General features: G+C 49.0%; 11 protein-coding genes across 11 annotated transcripts; 10 read left to right on the top strand and 1 right to left on the bottom strand.

Annotated features, from left to right (window-relative positions):
• Positions 1-428: 428 nt before the first annotated feature.
• HETIRDRAFT_386368 (uncharacterized protein) lies at positions 429-2,065 on the bottom strand. Its single transcript, XM_009550094.1, has one exon. The coding sequence runs from the start codon at positions 1,796-1,798 to the stop codon at positions 497-499; it is 1,302 nt and encodes a 433-aa protein (XP_009548389.1). The 5' UTR covers positions 1,799-2,065; the 3' UTR covers positions 429-496.
• Positions 2,066-3,846: 1,781 nt separating this feature from the next.
• On the top strand, positions 3,847-5,208 carry HETIRDRAFT_245547 (uncharacterized protein; the record flags this gene model as incomplete). The annotated part of the gene is made up of 7 exons (XM_009550095.2): positions 3,847-4,120; positions 4,177-4,253; positions 4,308-4,454; positions 4,507-4,629; positions 4,686-4,862; positions 4,918-5,051; positions 5,106-5,208. Coding segments are annotated over 7 exons (1,035 nt in total), but the record flags the coding sequence as incomplete, so codon positions are not given.
• A 2,039-nt stretch (positions 5,209-7,247) lies between these two features.
• Positions 7,248-8,375, top strand: HETIRDRAFT_445554 (uncharacterized protein). Its single transcript, XM_009550096.1, has 2 exons — positions 7,248-7,705; positions 7,807-8,375. Exons 1-2 carry the CDS (start codon positions 7,319-7,321, stop codon positions 8,152-8,154), a joined length of 735 nt encoding a protein of 244 aa, XP_009548391.1. The 5' UTR covers positions 7,248-7,318; the 3' UTR covers positions 8,155-8,375.
• Positions 8,376-9,128: 753 nt separating this feature from the next.
• On the top strand, positions 9,129-9,935 carry HETIRDRAFT_452922 (uncharacterized protein; the record flags this gene model as incomplete). The annotated part of the gene is made up of 2 exons (XM_009550097.1): positions 9,129-9,163; positions 9,257-9,935. 2 exons carry the CDS (start codon positions 9,129-9,131, stop codon positions 9,933-9,935), a joined length of 714 nt encoding a protein of 237 aa, XP_009548392.1.
• Positions 9,936-12,099: 2,164 nt separating this feature from the next.
• HETIRDRAFT_322849 (uncharacterized protein) lies at positions 12,100-12,840 on the top strand (the record flags this gene model as incomplete). The annotated part of the gene is made up of 5 exons (XM_009550098.1): positions 12,100-12,175; positions 12,229-12,326; positions 12,378-12,424; positions 12,476-12,681; positions 12,746-12,840. The coding sequence occupies 5 exons, from the start codon at positions 12,100-12,102 to the stop codon at positions 12,838-12,840; spliced, it is 522 nt and encodes a 173-aa protein (XP_009548393.1).
• Positions 12,841-15,142: 2,302 nt separating this feature from the next.
• Positions 15,143-15,793, top strand: HETIRDRAFT_322342 (uncharacterized protein; the record flags this gene model as incomplete). The annotated part of the gene is made up of 4 exons (XM_009550099.1): positions 15,143-15,325; positions 15,424-15,513; positions 15,566-15,670; positions 15,734-15,793. Coding segments are annotated over 4 exons (438 nt in total), but the record flags the coding sequence as incomplete, so codon positions are not given.
• A 117-nt stretch (positions 15,794-15,910) lies between these two features.
• On the top strand, positions 15,911-16,451 carry HETIRDRAFT_247120 (uncharacterized protein; the record flags this gene model as incomplete). Its single annotated transcript, XM_009550100.1, has 4 exons — positions 15,911-16,062; positions 16,127-16,178; positions 16,294-16,334; positions 16,403-16,451. Coding segments are annotated over 4 exons (294 nt in total), but the record flags the coding sequence as incomplete, so codon positions are not given.
• A 710-nt stretch (positions 16,452-17,161) lies between these two features.
• HETIRDRAFT_477461 (uncharacterized protein) lies at positions 17,162-18,073 on the top strand (the record flags this gene model as incomplete). The annotated part of the gene is made up of 4 exons (XM_009550101.1): positions 17,162-17,330; positions 17,378-17,705; positions 17,772-18,002; positions 18,053-18,073. Coding segments are annotated over 2 exons (367 nt in total), but the record flags the coding sequence as incomplete, so codon positions are not given.
• HETIRDRAFT_171624 (uncharacterized protein) lies at positions 17,741-17,956 on the top strand (the record flags this gene model as incomplete). The annotated part of the gene is made up of 1 exon (XM_009550102.1): positions 17,741-17,956. One exon carries the CDS (start codon positions 17,741-17,743, stop codon positions 17,954-17,956), a length of 216 nt encoding a protein of 71 aa, XP_009548397.1.
• A 777-nt stretch (positions 18,074-18,850) lies between the features above and the next one.
• HETIRDRAFT_410482 (uncharacterized protein) lies at positions 18,851-19,727 on the top strand. The gene is made up of 3 exons (XM_009550103.1): positions 18,851-19,129; positions 19,209-19,414; positions 19,472-19,727. The coding sequence occupies exons 1-2, from the start codon at positions 18,899-18,901 to the stop codon at positions 19,254-19,256; spliced, it is 279 nt and encodes a 92-aa protein (XP_009548398.1). The 5' UTR covers positions 18,851-18,898; the 3' UTR covers positions 19,257-19,414; positions 19,472-19,727.
• A 340-nt stretch (positions 19,728-20,067) lies between these two features.
• HETIRDRAFT_477464 (uncharacterized protein) lies at positions 20,068-22,868 on the top strand (the record flags this gene model as incomplete). Its single annotated transcript, XM_009550104.1, has 11 exons — positions 20,068-20,180; positions 20,291-20,430; positions 20,492-20,573; positions 20,655-20,756; positions 20,818-21,069; positions 21,211-21,303; positions 21,383-21,516; positions 21,604-21,980; positions 22,070-22,363; positions 22,479-22,624; positions 22,720-22,868. Exons 1-11 carry the CDS (start codon positions 20,144-20,146, stop codon positions 22,866-22,868), a joined length of 1,806 nt encoding a protein of 601 aa, XP_009548399.1. The 5' UTR covers positions 20,068-20,143.
• Between the last annotated feature and the right edge of the window lie 1,367 nt (positions 22,869-24,235).

The following is a 24,235-nucleotide window of genomic DNA, read 5'->3' on the forward strand; positions in this document are numbered from 1 at the left end:
ATGAATGAATGTATAAGAGACAGGAAGCCCGAGTGAACAAAGTGAGCATAAGAAACAAAAATTGATGCCAATACTTGCAGGTCAGGAGGCGAAGCCTGAGGGAGACTATATGTGTTTCCTGACTGACCCAAATGGTAGGAGAGCCGCAGAGTTAAGACAGGTCCACAAGAACGATGTTGGTAAGTGACAGAGTGCCTGCAGCATCGCCAACCATAAAGAATGCTATAGTCTACGTGGCTGCCCATACACTCAAGACCTTTCGAGAGTTCGTGGAACATGACCGTCGTCGACAAAAAAGGCCTTGGGATGACTTCCGCAGTGTTTGTATCAGGATTCAGGAAGGCAAACTACTCAAAAGCACGTACTGGATACAATTTCTCGATGTGTACCATGGCACATTCTCAACACCAGGATCCGAGTGGCAGATTGGCAACAATGGAAGTTGACATGTCCAATATCCATGCCCGTTACAATATGGCAACAAGTGAGCTCAACTTTACTCATCTAACTCATCTTCCTCCTCTTCGTCGACGTCTACCTCGACTGTACGCTTCGGTCGTCCGCCACCACCACCAATCAAATCGTTCACGACCATGCCTACGGCCACATCCATAGCAGTGCGAGACATTCGCGGCATCGCGCCAGGACGCATGAGCGGATGATGCTTTGGGTCCATCTCTTCCTCGTCGTCCGACCCGACGTCGTCCTCGGCAGAGCGCGCAGATCCACTCTCACTCCTTGCTCCCTCATCCTCATCACCACCCTCGTCCCCACTACCCTCGTCATTATCTGAGCCTGAGCCCCCACTCTCGCTCGACGGTGACCCACCATCGCTGCTCGACACCTCGAAATCGGAATCTTCATCGTCCGAGTCTCGAAGCACGTCATCGCCTTCCTCTTCATCTGCCCCTTTCCCCTGTGCATTAATGGAACTGGGAGCCCCGTTTGTGCTGCCCTTATCCTTTCCTCCCTGTGTGTGTCCACCAAACAGATGACGGTGCTTCCGCACCCACTCGCGTATGTTGTCCTGCTCGCGCCCATCGACCATGCCAAATTCTGTCTCGTCACCCTCTTCTTCATCTTGCTCTGAGTCCACGCCCTTCTCCTTCCCTTCTTTCGCAGCTTTTCGAGTAACGAAAACGGAGCATGTCCGGCCTGTAGCGCTCAGCAGCCGCACTGCTTCTCCTCCCTGCGCTTCTCCTCCTTTCAGGTCGTCGAGGGCCCAAAACTCACAGGGCTTGCTTTCCCCTAGCAGGCCCTGTTTCAAAAACCATAGCGTGCCTTCCTTCGCGCCTCGGTACGCTGCAATCCCTTGCTCTTTTGAGTTGGAGCGGAATGTGTCAGGATTCGGCTCAAAAACTGGGCACGATGTGGGGAGACAGTTCAATAAAGCGTCGATGGCCCCGCGAGTCAACGACTTCGGCGGATAAGGGTCTTTGCATATCTCAGCGTTATCGGCAGGGCCTTCGTATCTAGTGACCGTCATGGCCGAAGTGCATGTCGCGTCGAGACCAAAAATACATTGGAAGTGGTCGGGAGAGGTATTAGATTTTGAACGGGTAGGACGTGGAGGGTTGTCGTGAGACATAAGAACGACCGTCCAGTGAGGTTTGACTTTACCACGCGTGGGGAGAACGAACGCGCGAGCAAGTGAAGCCACAGGGAAAGATGCTTCAACCGCTCCTGTGATGGGATGCGTAAGGCGAAGCGTGCATGCACCCAAGGTGATGTCAACTTTCTTCCGTACAGGTGATATCACCGAAATCGCGTGCAGGGTGCACAGCGGACAGTCCTCCATAGGACTGAGACCGGAGGCGGCATCTGGGCGCAACACGTCTGGTAATCTAGGCTTCTTAGACGCTGGAGGGGGAGACGGAGTGCGTTTTCTTTTCGTCGATGTAGCCTGCGACGATGCAGGTGATCGATCAGTGATGGTTTGGAGGGCAGAGTGGAAGGATGATTGGTTCTGAGACCAAGTGGCGCGTGTTTGTGAGTTAGCTGTTGATGGACATGGACTGTTTGTCGCGAGGCGAAGGATGTTGTCAACAAGGATAGATGTTGAGTTGGTTTTTATAAGGTTGTGGGTCGCGGCTTTATATTCCACTGGGATACAGTCAACTAGGGCCTGGAGGTATGGAGTGGCGCAGGAGGCGGACATCGCTATATGGTTTGAGCTACAAGACACCTGTGAATCATCCGGAAGGACAAACACATCAGAAACAAACACATACAAGCAGAGAATATCCGCATGGGACTGGAAGCAGGGTGCACAGCGAGGACAGTGTCACGTACGGTAATATATTTGATACACTTGCAGGTATTGATCGCGATCAGGTCCAATTGAAGACTAGAAGTTGTTGTTTTCCCTGTACTAGTAAGTGGGTTCAAGAGTCAGGGGACAGGTGTCCAGAGAAGAGGTCTGAATGCGGGTCGTTGCAATGTGATGTACTTTGTGAGATATGCGGTGGGGGCGGTTGAGACGTTGAGCGCCACCTGCAGCCGACACGCGTCGCACAACGTGCATCGCGCGTTTAGCATATGAAATCCATTTCGTTCTTCCCACCTCAGCAAAGTATTGCAGTACCGCGGCACATCTCCTTGCGTACTCTTGATCTCACTTGAATATCTCTTGATGTCTTTGAACTTCAAATCCAGCCTGCGGTGCTCTCAGATGGCCGCATCGATGAAATACTCGAACAGCTCACTTCCATTCCAGGCAGAAAGCGTGTTTATCTGCAATGCAGACCAGCTAGCGACTTGACATCTGGCTCGCAATGTCAATCCATGGTTGTTTTCGGACCTAATCAGCATCTTTTGTTCTCACATTTTTCCTGAAGGTCAGTCGTAGACTCTCAGCCCGGGAAAGACATGGTCCACTCGCAGAACTTCTCACTTGACCGGTACGTCCCAGCAACCTCCGCTCGTATTCTTCATACCACACCTGCACATAGCAGTGATGTATACGAGTGTCAACCCTCGTGCATCAAGCTTCGAAAAATGCATCCCCATACCATGACGACGGATTTTTTTTACACATTCCTCCCTAAACTTGCACCGCCTAACTCTACTCAGTCTTCCACGATGGAAGCGGCCCCTTTTACGGAGATTCTATGGCCATGCTTTAAGGCTGTGGCGCGCACAATGCCGACCCCTGTGACCATTTCGAGACATCCGCACTACCACCAAGCTCAGCATCCTTTCCCCCTCATTCTCATCGGAACATCCTGCCGAGCGAATTTCGCGCATTCTGCCCCCACTTAGCTCCAGTCCATCACGTGGCACTTGTTTCCGACCTCGTTGGAGAATGCTAGTCGATCTAGACACCGCCGCCACAGACCCATTCAATTACCGTGCTTACCATCGTGAAATGAAATCGTAAACATGTGGGCTCGGTCGCGCGAAATGCGGATGTCATTGCGGACGTCATTGCTCCCTGCTCTCTCAAAATCCTGCGCGCTGCAACGTTGAGTTTCGAAAGTTCCTCTCTCACGCACCATGCGATCTCAGGAAATCCTCTTCGTGCTCTCTTTCCTGTCGCTCACGCGCGGGGCATACCACGCCCCCGTACGCCGCCAGGAATCTTCTTCCATTCCCGCTACAGGATCCATCGGGCAAGTCACCTCTGTCCTCCAGTCCATCCTATCCTCCGCAACAGCAGGGTCATCGACTGCTTCTTCCCAAGCCCCGTCATCCTCTTCCGCTTCTTCATCGTTTTCATCGTCAGCCTCTTCTTCCTCTCCCTCCTCTTCTACGTCCTCTTCCGCTTCGTCTGCCGCTGCTGGTAGCGCTACCTCCTCCCCTCAATCTTCGTCTACGACATCTGTCTCGACGGTCTCTGCATCCGCCGCCCCTAGCCCTACCCCCGTGTACGCGCCTCAGGGGGGTATCGGATTTAACTCTACGCCCTCTTACAAACCTCAATCGGACTTCGATTTCCAAAGCCTGAATCTTGCGTTGCATCAAGAGCTCATCGAGCTCGATCTTTTCCGTCATGGCATTGCCGTCTACAACCAGACCGACTTCACGAACGCGGGCTTGAATGCTCAGGATATGTATTTGCTGCAGTTTATGGCAAATCAAGAAGTAGCTCATGCAACGCTGATCTCCAATATTTTGTACCGTGAGTATTGTGCGCCGCGCTATTTCCGAGAAGTTCGCTGAGTGTATTATGTACAGCCAATGTCACGCAGCCTTGCACATACGTCTATCCGAACTTCACGGATCTTCGGGCTTACATTGACTTTTGTCAAAGGGTGAGCTTTTTGGCAAATCTTATCTCACTGCGCATGCTCACTAGTTTTTTCTAGCTTACGCGATGGGGAGAGTCTGGTGTTTACGGTTTCCTTGGCCATCTCAACGCTCAAGATACGGCTTCTTTACTTATGGACTCCATCGCGACCGAAGCACGTCAACAGATGATATTTCGTCAATTTGAAGGCTTATTCCCTATGCCTGTGCGCTGTCTAGCTATTCTCCCCGCTTACAGTGTTCTCATCATTACTGCAGTATGACTTCGTCCCTAGCATCACGCAAAGTATGGCATGGACTTTGTTGGCGCCATTCATCCAATCTTGCCCCCAGGGCAATCCGACGGTGAAGTGGCAGAACTTCCCCGCCCTCACTGTTTTGGTATGTGTACTCTTCCGCCCTTTGGTCATGTAATGGCGCCTCACCTTCATTTTTAGAACAATCCGTACTGGCCTGATCTTCCGCTCGACAACAGTTCCCAGCCTGCGATCACACAGAACCGCAGCCAAGTTACGTACCCTGGGCGCGAAGTTTCCCTCAGCTGGGAGACGCCTGGCAAGCAAGTCGGGTTCAACAACTCTTTCACGACGAACTCGACAGCTGGTCAACCTCAAGTAAGTTCTGCCGTCATTGGTCCGGAACTTCATCTTCAGGGTGTTACTTCTGCAGTTTGTTGCTTGGATCTCGCAACTCAATACTACGTACACCACTCTGAACAACATCAACGGAACCAATGCTACGACCATTCAACCTGGCGGCACCGTGTTTGAGAACAGCACTTCGTCGTTGATCAATGGCACAATGTATGTAATTCTTTTTCTTGCCTCAGCCAGACTTACAACTCTGTCCCCAATCAGGTATCTGTTGATCACAGACGCGGCGCCATACGTGACACCTTACAACTTGTCTCAGATTGAGCCGCACATTGTTGCCGGCCCCGCGATTTACCAGGCTGGCTGAGGATGGACACTTCTGCACGCAGACAATATGCACCTTCACAAAATTGGACGCCTTCCTTATTTCTTGTATGAAATTGTATTATACTGCTATCTTAACGCTCTAAATTGAAAAAAAGGGGCAATGTTGCGAGAGAATTCTTATTTGCAGTGCGCGGACGGAATCGACAAAAAAATTCTACGTTTCCTGCTCCATGGTATGTGTTTGGTTGCTCGCGAATTGGTGCTTGACGCGTGAATCTTTGACGAGGGTAATGATGTCACAATGATTTCCTCCAGTCTGTAAATGAAGATTGTCGACAAAGACAAGGGTACGCTTAAACTCCAAACAACACATCTTTTCAAACCAATACATATATCTGGTCCTAATACCTCCTTCGTAACCAATGGTTGAAGGGCAGAACGGCTATATGTGTACCATCATTCAACGTTCAATTCCTAGTTGCCCTCTCCTCCCTCTGGTCGCGTCAGATCATCTTTTTAACCTACCGGGGCCGTTCAGTTTTGGCTTACATGTTGGGTGCGCCCGGAGTTTGCGATCAACGCGCACACACAATGCATAGCACCATGCAAGCGCGACATTTCGGCAGATCAGCGCCAGTCATGAGAATCACAGACTATTTACTTCAACACCTGTTGATTTAAGAGCACGAACGCCCTCCGTGAAGGAACATTCTGTCGACTCCACATGTTCCATTTATCTATCTCACACGAGCCAGCATTCAATCCAGGATGACTTCCGCGAGGGGACATACACATACCTCTTGCTCTGATCAAAGCAAGTCTTCAGCAGATCAATCCTCCCCACGCAGCTGTCTCGCTTCCGAAATGATGCAGTTGAGCTGACGTGACTCGAGTCGAGATTCCACGTAGCACCGTCCTTCTGGCAGCCGATGTCGCATGTGCTGAAACACATGTGGGGAATAGGCTTGCCCTACTCGCCCCTGCCACGTTGCTATGCACCGCCTTGCGCGCAAGTGACGACAACTACTCGACAGCTGCGACCTGCAGAAGTGTAGGCTGCACTGAGAGAGCTTGCCGAAAACTCATTCCGTCGTCACTTCATCAGGGCCGGATCTGCAGCGTGTAATAGGTGTGATCCCGCAGGGCCTGCGCGCGGCTGCGGCGCAGAAGCGTGTGCGCGCGCCGCCGTGCCGAGTCCCGACGGGCTTTATGAACTGTTTTTGGCAAACAAAGAGACGGGGCCTCCATTGTCGACTATCCTTTTGCCGCACGGGAACGTCAATCGCAGATCTCGGTCGCAGTAGAGCGGAGATATACAGCGGTAGTCACTCTTGATCACTGTGAAAATTGTGTGAAGTGAGATGGGTTTGATGCCAGTGAACATTGTTGGCGCAACTTAGCGCCTGAGGCAGGCCGGATCGTGCATTGTTCGCTTTTCGGCGCCTCCGGCGGTGTTGTTCTGTTGTAAGGCAGAACCGGCATCCTCGGGAACTGATTTGATGCAACCTGCATGGAGGAGGGCGAGATTGGTAAAAGCGCCCAAGATGCTTTGTAGTAGCGCCTTCTGCAGTCCTTGGTAAGCTTGGGATCTGCTGAGTCCTCCTGAGAGTGCAGAGCTCAAGTGACCGAGAGTTGCACATTGTTCTGTGAGTTATCTTACACCACGAGGAATACGAGTGGTTCAGCATTGGCCAAGGAACGAGTCGGGTGGACTGTTCTGGGCCAGCGCGTCAGGGGGATGTGGCTATGCTGATCAACAATGCGTGCGAAACCGAGTATCCGACAAACGCGAGTAGATTAGTACCGATTCAGGCTCACATACGTTGGCAATTTAGCACAAACTACTACGTATTCGGCAAGGGTTGCCAAAGATCGGGTTTCGACCGTTTCCCAGGCACTTGTTGAGAGGCTCCCACGAGGCCATATCGAACTGAATCTGGCGTTCGGGATGCTGACATTCGATTGAGTGTCAACTCCTCCTAGCGCCGGTGCGAGTCCGCGCGCCGTGTGTCTCGGCACTGCCTGACATATAAACCCGACATTCCTTGCTTGTCTCCGTTTGCTGCCCTCCACTCTCCACCTCCTCAACACCCCTTTTCGTCCATATTTTCGGACGCCTAGTAACAGAATCTTTCAGGAGCATCGTTCCCATGCTTGACGCTCATTCATATGATTCTTTTCCTGCGTCCTTCGCCGAGCCTGAAATGGAGCAATACTACCACACCCACTCCTCTCCCAGCAAGCTGCCGCAGCAGATGTACAACCCCCCTTATAGTCCCTCAGCATTCACATTCGACCCCTTTGCTGAAGACGACGACATCCAGACGTCCTCATCGTCAGACAGTCACAGCCCTGTTCCGCAGTCCGCGCGAACATATGGGGATAGGAGTTACAGTCAGCTCCAACACTCCTCTAGACAGCAGAGAGGACAGCAGGCAGGAGGTGAGGTGCAGAGACATCAAAAGGTTGAGTTCTTGAGGCAGCGAGAGTGGATGCGGCGAGTGGTCGCTTGGGTCGACCACGTGAATTCTGGCATCGTATGTGTCCCTCCCCTCTCCCACCTATCCCCAGCGAATTTTGGATCTCTTCCCCAACGACGAGCACCCTTGTTGACCGTACCGTGTTACCAATTCTACAGGCCGATCATCATCACTATTTTTATACCCCGTCGCCATCGGCACTCGCGCCCGATACCCTATACTACAGCTCTAAGGAGCCCGAGCCCGACTTGCCCCTATTCGATGAAGAGCCCTACTTGATTTACAGTACCCCGGTCCCAAACTCGACTTCGTCCCAGACTTCGTTTGGCATCAGCGGCTATATCCCCCCTTCTCCTGTCTCGATACCCTTTTCATCGCCAGTTCCGTCAATATCGCCATCTACCATTGCGCCCGTCAAGGCATCCCCTGGGAGACGAGTGCACTCGCGGGTACCCTCGTTAGATTCTATCAGAGAGGAGGACGAGGATGTCTCAGCGAAGATATGACTCGGCAGGGCATGGGATGACAAACCAAAATGACAGGGCGTGAGGGTTTTAGACCACGGACTATCTTCGTTTTTCTTCTCTTTGCCTCTGGGAGGTGGGATGTACAGAATTCTCTCGTGCTTTTGCGTTCTTCGTTTTGCATCATGGTATGCTGTCTAGTGTATCGTTCGATAATCCATGTATCAATAGCTGTGCCAGTATAATCGGCTGCGTTTTTTTTTTGTTTTTGGTCCACCATAATCAAATTGCTAATAATCCTCGGAGGTGCACATTGCGCTGACAACGTTGTCGCAACGTTCCGCTTACGCGTCATGGATGACGGCTTCTATGGGCTTCGGTCACACGAGGTAACATGAGATCACAAAGCGTCATAGACTGGTCACAGAAGATCGCACCAAATTCCAGAATTTGATCACGGACATGAATGTTCGTCGCCGCTTCCGTTCTCCTCTTCGAAAGACAGAACTCTCCGGAAAATATGTCGTGATGTGTATTTATCTTGTGGGCTCCGGCCGCATTTCTCCGACTCATCGTCAAACATTTCAACCCATTTCGCCTGCTGCCTTCTCTACCTCCTTCTCGCTCAGAATCGCTGATATTATACTACAGCCCTTCGCGTTCAGTCTACAATTACGATCAGCCTTATAGGCTTTACGGTCATCCTTCCTCGCATAACCCTGCACCTTCAGGCCATCGTTCAAAGCTAGTGCACTCATTTCATTCTCCAGCAATCGCAAAGCCGGCGCGGGAGGATTATCTTGAACGGCTGCGGGAACGTCAGGCGCGCGCATATCTAAACCGTTATGGTGACGACCTATATAAAGATGACGTTTGTGACTCAGAATATCACGGGAGGCTAAGCTCTGGCAATTGGGCGATGCAAGAACAGAAGAGGGAGATGGCGCAGGAGGCACTGAGATGGAGGGAAGCAGAGTCTGAACGTCAGACTTAGGAGGTGCTGGAGGCATTTTATCATGGGGACCGCGGATGCGGAGCTGAAAGAGCCCAAGTATGTATCCTCCTATATCTTATGTTTCCAGCCACAATTTTTCACGAGCAGTGTCTGACTTTGATTGGGCCAAACATGCCGCTACTCGACGAGCACCTTCACAGAATCGCACGCGTCACACGCCATCCCGCATACGACACGAACATCATCCCATTCAAATGATTCGCACCTTCCGTCTCCCCCTGTGCAGACATCGCCCTTTTCTCAGGAATCGACTCTGTCCGAGCTGCCACCCTCAGTCGAAGAGCAGCGGGAAGCAGGCGCCAAGATTGCAGCGTTCTACCGCCGCAACAAGGCTCTCGCTTCCGTCCGAGCGGTCCACGACAAATTTGGGATGCTGAAACGGGCCTTCGTGTGCCCTTCTATTTTAGACTACGAAGGCGCTGATAAATCGATCACATCGGTTCCCGCGTTATATACACCTTCATCTCTTGTTGAGGATTCCTCACTGCAGGCAAATTCAAATGTACAGGAGGCTGAGGAGCAGCGCCCCCACCTGGCGTATACACCTACAAATGCAGCTGTACACGCCTATGCGGAGGAATTAGTGCGCTTGTTGGGCACTCTGGATGCCGCGCAAAGCTGGGGCGATCGAAAGGTCAGTGATGCGAGGCGGAGCGTTGTGCGTGCCGTTGAGACAGAAACCGAATTACTGGACAGATGGTGGAGGCTGGCGTGGCGTAAGTGGAAACAGCAGCAAAGTTCATCCGAGGAGCAGATTGGCGCGCGCTTGCATACATCTGGTTCGCAGGGTCCTCCTGCGCGCCTGTAGGAGACGGAAGGCCGGATGCAAGAGAAATGGAAGATGTTGGGTCAGCGGATGTGGTTGGAGCAGCTGAGGATTCCCATCTCAAGCCAATGATATGATGTCCTTCTGTCATCTAGCCCCTCTTCCTGAGCCATCGACGACGACCTCTTCATCGTCACCGAACGCTTATTCTCAACAGTCATTGACGCCAGTAATTTGATTGTCGGACACCCTGAAGTACAATCCAGCCTTCTTACATTAATCATAAACCTTGACCATCTTCCTTGGAAGGGACTAGTTGATTCCACCGCATTCTGATAATCAATACCTCCCGAATCTGCCAACATTCTTCCTGCACCTGTGGGCAGCTCGGACCTCGAACAGTTGATCTTCGGAGTTAGGCAGAGGCTTATTTGACCTATTGATCGCTTGATATCTCGACTCTCGACGTCGGTATAGTAGGACATATGTGTCGGTGCGTCGAGTATAATGGAGCCAATATCTTTCTTTTGTGTTCAATAACTTGTGTTGCTTACTAAGACTATCATTCATGTTGAACCCTTCAATTATATCATATCTGCTGAAAGCAGCGACGAACATGCAGCAACGGTCTCAGAGTCCCAATCGGATTCCTTTTTAGATGCCTTGAAGTCGCGGCAGGTAAGTAATACCTGCTCTGTGATTTGATGAATCTTTTTCTGACTTCTGATAATCAATCTGATTCTGTTGCTCCAGTACAGCTATGAGCATGCGCCCGAACGAGCGCGAGATATAAGGATTCAATATAAGGATGCTCTAGAACAAGAAACTATCTTGATGATCACGTTTGCAGTTAGAGGTCCCACAATAGCGATGACCGCCGATATACGGTGGGAGTTCAAGCACGAATTTAGCCCTTTCAACAAGCAGATCTCGTGGAGCATCAAACTCTTCTAACAAGACAGATTGATTATTGCTACGCAACATTCCCAAGAGGCATGCGCGGCACACAGAGCATTGAACGCTTGAACTAGAGTTGATTTGGAGTACCCTCTATCTGCCATGCAGGGACAAGAGCTCGCAAAGTGATACAAAGCCCTCTATCCTGCTGTGCGCTATCTACCTGATTCTTGTGGTATTGTTCCTGCGAACGAAATTTTCAGCCTCTTCCTCAGCCCTGGTTCTCATCGTGCGGTTGTGGCCTCGTAGTACCTTGCGGTGAGCTTCAATTGCATTACCTCTTCATTTTTCTGCTTCGGTCCAATAGGGCTTCACAAGATGTAGTGTTTTCAAGCATCGATCGTTCTGCGTAGGTGAATTTGGAGTAGCACGAGACGACTTACTCAGTGCACATGGATTAGACTCGGAATCCATGTGAGCATCTTGCCTGTCATGGCTACCTATGGCTCGCGTAGCTGATGCTTTGGGCGATCTAGGCTGTCCCCTCTATTCATTAGCGGAGCGGTAACTCACTAGACAATCGGGATGGACGTCTTCGCAGTGGCAGGTTGCCACAAACGTTGCGTGTTTCTAGCGTGCGATTGGGTTGAGCCCACATTCGATGACAACTCTTGCCTGTGTTCCCTCGCTGGCTATCACCGATTTGCACCATGCAGCCTGATGCGCCGATGTGAGTTTGTTCTGCGAAGATAGAGTTCCGGTGAGATAGAGTGGCAATGCATTCTATTCTATCCTCCCATGCATGCCCATTTTTCGACATATAAGATGTTTCGAACCGTAGCTGCGTGGCATCCCACTCCCCCGCACAAAGATGGTCAGCTCAGTAAGTGCAGCTGCAACTCAGTGAGTAAATATCTGCATCTTCTTCAGTCTCTAAATTAAACTTTGGCTTTGAGCTTCTTCCAATTCCGCGTTCAATACTCCACTATCGGTGAGTTGTCCTCATAAATGGTTTGTAGTGCTGCTTTTCCCACGAGACTTTCCTCAGCTCTCCTCTGGTATGACTACGTCCTAACCTTTCCTGACAAGGTCAAGTACATGTGGAGAAACAAAAAATGGAAGCTTTCAACATTCCTCTACATAGCATGTCACTATGCATTGCCTGCCAGCCAATATCCTTTATCTATTGGCAATCGCTCACAAACTCGGTAGCAGGGTAAGCTTATACTAAGGATATTTGAATGAACCATACCCTCATATAATTACACAGTGAGCGATAACATTGGGCACGGAACAGTAGTGATCTGAGATGGGCGCTTTTAGCTGTGATAGATGGTACAAGATCATTGGGGCCATCAGCGTCATTGGCAGGGCAGCGGTCATCAGTGGGTTTCACGTCGGACTATCTGATTTCAAGCTTTCATAGACGACCGCACAGCAGTCTTCACAATGCGAACGTACACTGTGTGCGCTCAAAACCGCCTCATTCTTTACGTCTTAGGGGCGATCGGGCTGACATGTGTCGTCCTTGATTGTGTGGGTTCTTTTCATCGTCTGGATGGCTGATTTACAACGTGTATCCTCCAGCTTCATGTGCCTGGCCTACGATGTCAGCTCTCTTCCAGCATTAAGATGTAAGTGTCTTCCAATTCGCCGAACACTTATTTACTCATTTGTTCTTTCAGTGGTAGGGAATCTCACAGACTTTCGGCTCTGCCTTCATTTTGCTCAACCACTCGTCAAACAGCTAACACACTTTTATCCATCCTCATCTGCGTCCTCGAATCCGTGGCAGCCATCTTTACTGTCATCAGGAGTTTCCAAGCCAACCGAGTACGCGGCAAAGGCAAGCTACGGAATCACACGCTTCATTATCTCTTGTTGGAACAAGGTGAGCTCCGTATTATGTCTGCGAATTCGGCTGGCTTTATCTGCGAATAACCATACGCATGTAGGTGTACTCTATTTCTGGTGGATATCACGCCACATTCGAGTTTCACTTTATGATGAATTAGGTATTCTTATAGCGGCGTATCTTTCTTTACCATAGCTTCTGTGGTTGTGGGATTTGTAAGTCCTAGATGTCACAATCTGATAGCGTCCATTGACTAAATACGCATGAATAGCGGTCGCCTGTACAAATTCCTCTTTCATGCAATTAAGTAGCCCTGGAGCTCATGGTTCCGTGCGCAGGGTGGCTCGTTTCAACATATCCTCAATGTGTTTACCCTCCCGTACGCCATAACTTCAATAGAATGATCATACTCTGACTATATTCGATCTATCTATTTGGCCTCCAGACTATGTGGTCTTCTCACCGCTCAGTTCCTGCTTTACATTCGTGCTTACGATACCAAGAAATTCTACATCTCTCGCGATGGACGTGCCCCGGAGGTGCACACACTCTCCCTCTCTCAAGCTGTCAGTGGGCACGTGGTCTCCGACTTTGGGGAAGACCCTGTTACGCGAGCGGAGCTCGATATCGAAGCAGCACCTGAACATACCACTATGTGCGATGCCACGCTTCAGCGCGGTAGAGGTGAAGATATCGGAGAGCACGATTGAGGTTTTGTTTGTGGTGCTTCACCTTTGGTAACTATTGTATGGTTCAATTGTTGTGAAATCGGATTGAATAGTAGGACCCTCGAAATCTGTTGTCTATCTTGTCATACTTGTGGTTTACTCTTAACTACTGCACCAGTTGAGCATATTTGTAGTAGAATATTCATTTGCATGATGTTACCATGTCATCTTTCCATATTTCTTACATTGTAGATGTTATGTTTGGCAGAGCGTCTAAGAGAATATTAAAGTCAATCGGCTTTTAGTTTAAAGTTGATTTAGTTCGTGGCGTTGTTGATCGCAATCTCTCCAAGACACTCTTACCTTCTTACTGACCTCGTGAGGTATGAATTTCAAATTGAGGCACTTCGCTTCGCTGGATCTGAATTCTTTGACTTTGAACTCCCATTGCAAAAACACCTAAAGATACTGGCGCTAACGGTCGTTGAATGGCTCGGACTCACCCCACTCCTGGGAAAATAGTGATTCTCGCGACTACGACCCTTGGTCTTGTTAACCCCGCTCATTCTCGGAGCTAGAGACCAAATTGAATGGAGGCGGATCTCGGGGTCAACTCTGGCGGTAGAAGTTGTCTAGGCGTTATATGGTGTTCGCGGTGAGATATCTCCCGCTGACACCTGTGGTCTTACCATCCCTATTTCTGGCCAGGAATCTTCCATCTCTCTCAGGATCTATCACACTTATCATCGTTTCCCATGCCCTTTGGGGTTCGACACATGGACACATCCTTTTATAGCCTGTAGCGATGGTGGTGGTCTCTTCGATCATCATGTCACTGGAATTCGTTGTCGCCACAGCTCTCTGAAGAAGGTCTTGCTTTGGATTGACTCGGCTCTGATCATCTCGTGCGATACTATCATTCATTGAAGGGGGACTGCGCAACAAATACGTTTCGCTGGCTCCATCAGATCCCGCTGTGGTGAGCTTCTATTGTCTAGTTATCTCTTCCACCCACAGAGGCTCTCCCCGCTGACTACACTACCAGTACGAGCCTGAAGCTTTGTTGACATAAAGGCATCGATGGAGTCGCTGAGGTCCTCTGCGAGACAGAGTCATTGGTCCGTTCACTTGCAGAATGGAGTCTGTCTCGCCATCTTGATCTATGATGCTATGCGTAGCTCATGATGCTCAACTTGCGCTGCAACGTTACATAAGGCAATATTTGGTGCATGCCCCATGTAGTTTGATGATTCTTTTGGTCGATGTGTTCCGGTGCGTGTGAGTGCAGCGTCTGTCTTCTCAATATAGAATTGCGGATAAAGGATTTCACGGGCTAGACGACCTGGATTTGGGTGACATATGACCGTACTCACGACGAAGCCAGGTCTGAAACAAAGCTTGTCCGCAAACGTTTCTCATGGCCTGCCCGCGATTGGCTCTTCTTGAAGCACAGACGTCCATGGCCTTATGTATCTCACGGACCAGGAGTCAGCCGCGCGCTTTGTGCGAACATGGAGCGTCGTCCGGCCATCTCAGCAACTGATGATGATATCTCTGATTCGAACATTCCAGCGCCGCATACTACTTCCCCATTCTCTTGAGGGGCGAGTCACACCCGTCTATAAAATCCTTCTGCTGCTCTCAAAACAGCATCGTATCCTTCTTCTCCAAAATGCCGAATGCAGTCAGCACAGCTGCGACACAGTGAGCGCATATGACCTTCCCCCACAGTCTCATCTAACTACTTCCCTATCAAGCTTCCTTCAGTTTCGGATTCAATATTCCAGCATCGGCAAGTTCGGCATTGTTAACTTCAATCCTCTCTCCTTCTCATGTATTACAACATAGCTCTCCTATGGTATGACTATGGTCTGACGTTCCCAGAGGAGGTCAGGTATATGTGGAGGTCGAAAGAATGGAAAGTGTCGACCTTCCTCTACATCTTCTGCCGCTATGCGCTGCCGGCAAATCTGCTTTATCTGCTCGCTATCGCGAATAAATTGGGTAGTAGGGTACGTTATTCCACCTACTTATCTCGGGATCATCGCACATGCTAAAGTCAACCTTTACTTATGCATAGCACGTTTCTATCTTTCTGCGATGATTTTAGACTCAACAACCAAATGATACTTCTCTCTTCAACAGCTGTGATACATGGTACAAAATTATCGGTGCTATCAGTGTCGTTGGCAGAGCTTCGGTCATCAGCAAGTGCTCTTGCTATTGTACATTTCCCTAATGCTGAAGTCGAGTTTGCAGCCGTCTTCGCGATGAGAACTTATGCTGTTTGCGCCCAGAGCAAGCTGGTCTTGTATGGCCTGGGAGCCATTGGGCTCACATGTGTGGTTCTCGATTGTGTCAGTGGCTTCGCTATGTCTGATCCTTCTGCTACTACTCATATCGAGCCCTTATTATTTCAGTTACACGTTCCAGGGCTGCGATGCCATGGATCTTCCAGCATACAAATGTACGTCTTGTGATCTCTTTGTAATATCCAGCCATCTGATCTGCACTTGCTAGTGGTATGGATTGTTCCTCGTCGCATTGATAACTCCTTGGTGACCATCTTGAGTTCTCTGATCACTACAGCGAACACCCTGCTTTCTATTCTCGTCTGTGTCTTTGAGTCTATCGCAACTTCACTAACCGTCTTCCGGAGTGTCCAAGCTCTGCACGCGCAAGGTCAGAGCCGGAATAAGAAGAATACATTCCATTACTTAGTGCTCGAACAGGGTGTGCTCTATTTCGGGTGAGTACTAGACGTTCTTGCTACTGGTATCTCGAGCATCAACCGGTGACTCTCTGGTGTTTAGTGTGGTATCGTTATTTACAATTGCGGCCGTGATCCTTAACTTTGTATGTTTTGTATGTCAATCATTCTATGTATTGCTAACGTATCCTAAATACCTAGCGTGCATCCGTGCGTACCCTTGCTTGAAGTGCTGGCCAGTATACTGAACTGACCCTCTCCAATCCGTAGGGTGGCTTCTTTCAACGCCTACTGAACGCCTTTACGCTCCCGTGAGCCTCTGTCAGGCCCGCATCCTTAACTGGACTAAATTGCATTTGTGCATTGGATTCTCAATCAGGGTCTCTGGTCTCCTCACTGCGCGTTTCCTCCTCCACATTCGTGCATATACCGAAAATAGCAGCGCTTCACTATCTAGAACAGGTGGCCAAGCGCGCGAACATCACACGCTCTCCGCATTTCATGCAGCGCATGCAAGGGTTGTGGATGAATTCGGAGAGGATCCTGTTGCAAGGGTAGAGCAAGAGCAGGCAGAGGAAGAGGATATGGGGCTTGGTATAATAGAGGTGGACAGAGAAAGCGGTAGATGGATCGAAAGGAACGGTAGGCTGACCGGGGCAGCGCTTGAGGGCGGTAAGAGTGATGAGTTTATGGAGGGTTCTTCGAGCGCAGGAAAAACTTGGAGCGAGAGTCGGAACGAGATCCAAACTCATGATGTCTAGATGAGGCAAAGATCCTTGATATCCATGGCAGTCGTTTCTTGTACTCTGCCAGGACAATAAATGGATTTGATTATATAAAAATCCAGTCGTAGCACAATTTTACTTGTATTCACCTCGCATCCGGGCCGAGCAGCGTTGTCTCTAATTGCCAAGCCTTAATAAGTTAGCTTGATCACCAAATGAGCCAAACGCGATGCGCAAGAAGCACTGCAGGTGTGACAATCCTCACGTGCTTGTGGAACGGCGTGAGGGGGCCGCACAGTCGGGCGATCTCGAAGAGTCAACTCTTCAACTTGTCTCCATCTCTTCACGCTTCGCGTCAGACAATTCGACAACATTTCTCAAAGGCACAGGTTTCTATTTTACGAAGACATAGCCATGGCTCCTCTCCGAACGAAAAGGCGCAAGAATGATACACTCATCGCAGAACCTGCTAATCCTGAAGAGCACCTGGTTCAACTTGAACATGCAGAGGTCGCCAGTAGCGTGGCACAAGGCAGCAACTTTCCTAGTCTATCTGTGTTCCCTCTTGAATTACTTTTAGAGGTTTGTTCTCCTTCATGTCACCCATTCGATACTCATTTCGTGCACAGGTGTTCTCGTATGCAGATCCAGATGACTTGCTCAGCCTGGCGAGGGTCAATAAATGGCTGCGTGCCATTCTTCTGGATCGAAGAATAGAATTTCTTTGGCTCAATGCTTTAAAGCGTGTTGATAGCTTACCTCTCGCCCAAGCGACATGTCTGTGCTTTGCTATGCTGCCCTCATGTTCGATTCGTTTTGCACAGTGAGGATTTGGGTTTTCTTCTGTACTTTATGTTCAATCAACGATTGACTGTCTCAGGAATGCATGGACAAGGGAATTTGTCACCTGATATCAGAAGACAACGCAAGATATTGCGAGTCATGCATGGCTGAGCAGTAAATCAATTTTCATGCTGCTGGGTGCACGCCGTATGACTGATAGTGTCCTACAAATATTACAAGACCTTCCCAAGCCCCCTCAAGAATATCTCTTCAAAGGTGTGGCAGTGGGCTATGGGATGCATCATTACTGGAATACCATGGCAACCCACTCGAAGAAGCTACCGGTCTTCGGGAGAGGGCTGGCACAAGCCCACTGTCAGACTTCTTCGAGAGTCACTACCGGCTCTTACCAAAAACGAGTATGATTCGGCTATCGAACAGCTAAGTTCGTACTATACAGAACATGGTTTGGTATGTTTATCTTGTGTACAAATTTGTCTCATAACCGACAGATCATGTAGATGAATGTCTGGCATCATGACCTCCTCCGCAGTAACATTCAGCAGTATAAGAATTTACAAAAGAAGCAGGAAGAAGACAAGGTGGCACTTAAAAAACAGGTCAGAAGCCAGAGGAAGAAAATGTACGTCCATATCTATATATGGGTACGAATGCGCATTGATCATAACGCAGGATTCTCAATAACCTGGTGAAAGCAGGCTTTCAAGAGGAGCTTGGCGTCCCAAATCTTCGGCGGGCTCTCCTGCGTCATGAGCTCTTCGAAGTGCCCGAGAAACTTGCAGACACAGGTGAGCCTGATATTTTGTAGTACATCGTTGGCATAAATAAGCTGACATGCCGAATCAATGCTAGAGTGAAGGAGCATCAAAAAAACATTGACGAACTTCATTAATCAAACCAAAGCCAACGTCAGAGCCCACGAGCGAAAAGATGTCCTCATTGACAGATTTGCCACCGTGATATTGATGCTCGACGAGATTGCGCAGGACTTGCCAGGAATTGGAACCAGCCGGTACATTGACGTGATTTTATCACCACGAGTCAAAAAAGTCCTCGACGTGCCAGAGAGCAGAACGATTACTGATGCCGCTTTTGCTCGTTTACGACAAGCCATTCCTGCTATATGGGCTCAGTGGAAGACCGATGTTGAAGCCAGCCTTGCATCTAGGTTCCGCATCCTTTTTCCCATCCTCAAGTCTTTTGACACACTTGATCACCCTGCCGCCATATTCACATGCATGGACTGCGATAGCGTTCCCGCTTTGACATATGACAATGTCTTCGTCCACAAATGCCATGGCAAAACTTATTTCCCTCCTCCGAAGGGCGGCAATGTGGCCTCGGCTATGGATCTTCTGGTATACGAGCATGCTGCGATGGATGCATGCAGGCACACAAAGTTGAGGCACAACCTTGGCATTCGTCCTGCGGCTATGAGAGCCTTGGATCCTATGCGCTTGTGCGAAGTCGACCCGAATTGTACCAACTCAGGAGAGATGGACAAACTCGACGTGAGGGTGCATTGTCTGATGTGTGCATCAAGATGCAGGGCTGCCATAATGGGATGGAGGACCGCGGTACGCGTCGTGTTTTCTTAAGGGTCGAGGTCGACAGAACCCTCATTCCACCGTAACTAATTCTTTTCACGACTCTCAGGTGCGTCACGCAATTCACAGCCACACCCGTAGTGAAGGCCTGAAGTAGAGACTAGCGACCAAGGCAGAAACGAAGATGGCGAAAGTGCTCGAGTTGAAAACTGCTGAATCGTCATGGGACGAGTATCGGCGAACAGGGCCATGGATTTGTCTTGTATGTCCCGCATTCACAATACCTGGTAGCATCGAGGAACATTTTTAATGGAAGTGAGTACTCCTTCAAGTTGTCATATAATACTCAACTACATACCTATCTTCCTTCAGCCATCACGGTGTTGAGCCAGAAATCAACACAACGCACAAAAGACACCCTGAAGCTTCGCCTTATGTTATATCGCCCGTCGCTATCAAGCTCATTTAGGAAGCGAACTGATGGTCTTAGATGATCAGGGGGTAAGTCAAATTAGGGGTTTTCAGAGGAGCAGACGCTATGACCAAAGAAGTATGAAGAGTGGAGGAGGGGGTTGAGACAGACTTGACTTTAATTGGCAGCAATATATATCTTCGCATCGTTCCCTTTAGCAATACGCTGGCTAGACATGATGAGATAGACACTAGAGGCTTGAAGGGACAGTCCCAAGCTAAATTGGTGCAGGCTGCAGCTGCTCGGGGCAACTTGGGCCTCGTGGGTCATCAAAATCTTGTAGAGAGACTGTCGGAAAGGACAAACACTGAAAGTTCTTAGACCCAATGCCATTATTTTGCTACAACTTGATCGGCAAAAGCAGAATAACTGGAGAAATCTTCGCCCTTTCCTGAGGAGATTAACATCATACACTCATTATATTATTCCTCGGAAAAACCCATAGCTGCAGTGCGATCGACGGAGGCGGAGCCGGGACTCGACGCCACTTACATGACTGCAGCGTCTTGTTCACCGCTCGAGAAAGATCCACGTATGAATTCAGAAAACGTCTCATTATATCTACCCTCATAATGTTCAAAAAACCGCTCGGAAACACTAAGACCTCTGGTGCGCAACCCCAACTTTCATCACCCTGCCGCCACAACCCTTCATCCACCTCACGATTTGAATGTAATCTATCCTCACATCCGTCACTCTCCCCCATGCTCTACTTGTAGCTCCCCTTCGCAGCTCCGACCGGCGCAAGCTCAAGCAGCGCGTTGTGCAGACCTTTTCCCTCGACTCCGATGCTGCCGATATCCTTGTGCCCGATGGGATCCTCGCAATGAAATACAGCACACATACTGGAGAGAATGGTGTGCGTCTCTTCTCTTTGTTATTTGCGCACCCTCCCTTTCATCTGCGGCATGTATCTTCAGATGCTGTACCTCTCGCCCGATAGCATGCGCAATCCGCTCTGGTTCACCGTTGGAAAGGGTACAGATGAATTGGTGCCGACAGGTATGTTCAACTTTGAGATTCAATGCATCCCATCTCTCGGTGTGGACAATTAAGTTGATATGCCTGGCGATGGGGACCTAGTGTACACTCTTTGGAAACACCCTACTCTCCTCCCTACCCTGTCCACGCCATCGGCTGTTATACCGATTCTTATTGGCGGCGCAGACCTTATGATTCCTGGAGGTACGCCCATGATACACCATCTCCTTCTACCCACGCTCGATCCACTGCGCATGTAATCTAGTCGTCCACATTCCACATACCCAATCTCTGCAACGAAATGCGCTCGTTTCCATCACGCAATATCAGCGCTCTCTCAATGTACGTGGACCGCCACTCGCAGTTGGACGTATGGCACTCGATGCCGCTGTGCTCGCGGAATCCACAAGCGAGGATAAGAAGGGACGCGCAGTATACGTTCTGCATACGTGGAAGGACCATCTATGGGCCATGGGAAAAGGAGGAGACGTACCGCCAGCCGTCGAGGTTGCGGCCGGTGAGGAAGCAGAGGTAGAAGAGGAAAGCAGAGATAAGGAAGGAGAAGATGTCACAGACGCAGGAGCGGACGAGACTGTGCTGCATTTACAAGATGAGGGGCATTCAGCTACCAAGGTACTTGAATTGAAAGACAGAAGAGAGTTGGAATCTAATGATAGACCTATTAACACTGATCCCACTTCCTCACTATCCACTCCCTCTGATCCTCTCGTGCACACGTTATCGCCTGAAGGTACGCAACTCTCTTGTTCACCGCCCGACGTTGTCTTATACCCCGATCCTATTTGGGAATTAATGAAATATCACTGTAGAAGTATCCACTCTCCTTCGTACCGCGCTCCTGCAGGCCCTCGCAACGGCTTTGTCCAAACTCCCATCATCAGCGTTTCCGATATCAGCGACGACGTTTTACACGAGCTATATTCTGCCTTTCCGGCCTGTGAACGTTCCTGTCGTGTCCTCAACATCACAGTCTTCGTCTTTACAGTCTCATGTAGTTTCATCATCAGCACCTTTGGCATCAGATGCTGAGCCAAGCTCGGAATCTGTAGCATCCTCGTCCACACCCGCCGCCTCAATGATGTCGGCGCAAACCTCACCGCAGACGCCGATCGATATCAAGCACTCTTCCCACAAGTCGCTCTCTCACTTTCTCCGCACATCCGAGCGCGCTGGTCTACTCCGCCTCAAAGATGCGCGGCCCGATGCTGCGGTGATTTCTGTAAATCCCGCACACGCAGATGTGCTCGCGCACAAGAAGTATCGCACGGTGAAAGACACGGAAGAGAAGAAGAAACGGACGGAGGCAAGGGTGAAGGAGAACACGAACACGGGTGGCGATATTCAAGTTGAGAGGCTGTGGAGACCTATGGGTGCCGGCGTGAAATTGTTCGAGGGTGCAGGGTTGTCGTACGTTCCTCCCTCTCTATTTGCGTCGCAACGATGTTACGGTTTGATATACTGGCGCGTGCTGACCGACTTGATGTGCATCTTTACAGAACTAGCACCCTATATACCCGCACGGACCTCAAGGACTTCCTGTCTTCATATTTCACAGCCCACGATCTTGTTAGCCATGTCGACCAACAATACATCGACACACACGCTGATGCCGCTTTACGCGCTGTGTTATCATCCAAGCCGCTCGCCGGCTCTGCCTCTGTGTCAGCATCCAATCAGTCAAGCATTGGCACTGGAGAGTGGGTGCGGCGTGATGACGTCATAGACGGACTGTGTGCTCGGATGCAGGCGTGGTACCGTATTGAAAAAGAGGGCGAGGAGCCGATTACACGGTATGCATGCTTTTTTCTCTCCCTTTTTCCCTCTCCGCCCTCGACGTTTCCTGTTGCGACTGAGACTGACTATCCCCCCCTCCCGGTTTGTGTCGATGCATGCATGCGCAAGCAGTAAAGGGATCGTGCGGCCCATATCGGTGATTGTCAAAGCCCGTAGAAACAAGGCGGTCACTCTTATCATGGGCGTCGAGCCATTCTTGCTCTCCCCGACCGCAATCGCGGATGCACTGCGTGCTCGATGTCAGTCGTCGACTTCAGGTATGTCCATCCTCACATGTCCTTTTATTGGTCTATCTGATCATGACTGTCTGTTCGCTTTTTTTCCTCATTGTATCACAATTTTATCTATGCAGTGAGCCCCGCACCCGATCGCAAAGAAGGTGAAGAGGTGATGGTTCAAGGAAAACAAAGCAAGGTTGCGTTGGATATCTTGCTTGCACACGGCGTGCCAAAACGTTGGATTGAGGTGGCTGACATGATGGATGGTAAAAAGAAAAAATAAGCTCAGCTCAATGAGGATGCAGATCGCTGGGTGTATGAATAACATGCGATATGTACCGCTAAGCTGGCGAGATACTGTGACAAAGTATTGTTGTATTACTATCTAACATACAATTGTCCTTACTACTCAGGTATGAGAGTTGCTAGAATGAGCCATGCCGTCAAGGGGGAATTCGCATGTGAGGCTCTAGTCTCATTCCAAGACCACTTACCTTCATGTGGTGAAGGGTCTTGTATCAAAGTAGTGATCGCTAAGGGGGTCCGCATGGTGGCGCGTTATCTTGTATGCTAGCTACAAATCATTTCGAATCCCGAAAGAGTCATCACTGATTATCTAATATCTCAGATCTTTCGACAAAGATTAGATTGTGTGCGTGCTGCTGCCTCATCAAAAAACACAAAACATCCAAGAACTCACCCCTAACACAACACAACCATCTACTGGGAAAAATGGCCTTAGCTTTCAAAAATACTGACAAGATCAGAATGAGTCAATGCAACTGAGAAGATATCTGGCTACAGACCTCAGCAGTGACAGATTAAAGCCACAATCAAGATATTGGAGGGGCACAACACATTCATTAGAGAAAAGTTCCACATCAAATTAATTACAGATAAGCATTAATATAGCTATATTTTTGCTAATTACCATTCAGGATTTTTAGCTTACCCCTCTTCTAATTCTAAAATTATAAGGTCTAATTAGAGCTAATTAAAGCTAATTTATCATATGGATTTTTGGAAAAATAGCAACCAACACACTCCTAGGTTTCTCTACTATTACTACACCTTTAATTATAGAGTATCTACAGAGCTCACTAATCAAACTAAAGTCACACCTTATAATAAACTTGCCCATCACCAGAATTAAATCAATAACCTCATGCCTCTAGACCATTGCTCTAAATCACTAAGCCACAAGATCTAAGTCATTTACCTAGTAACCTAAATATAACAATACAAATAAGGCAATCTCAACATTTCTGATCTTCTTACATATTCATCATTTATCTATTCTATATATAAAGGGGTTAATAAATACCCTAAAATCAGGGCTTTTAATATTTGAATTTAGACACTAGACAATAATATAGTAAACCAATAGGAAATAAATAATACACTAAAAATAAAATTATAGCACTTACACAATTCAGATTTGAGATGTGTAAAATTGTAATTGGGTTATAGATTTTAATAGGACTGTATTAATATAGACAATATCCTCTTATTTGCAAATTTGATCATAAAGTTGATTGTGGATAATATATTCTAATTTGCTCAGATTAACATTTTAAATAATTAGATCTAATTAAGAAAGAAGGTTTTTCCAGATAGCTGGGCATAACATAGTGAGAATGTGGTAAAGTT

Source organism: Heterobasidion irregulare, assembly GCF_000320585.1.
Source record: "Heterobasidion irregulare TC 32-1 unplaced genomic scaffold scaffold_07, whole genome shotgun sequence".
Classification (NCBI taxonomy): Eukaryota; Fungi; Basidiomycota; class Agaricomycetes; order Russulales; family Bondarzewiaceae; genus Heterobasidion; species Heterobasidion irregulare.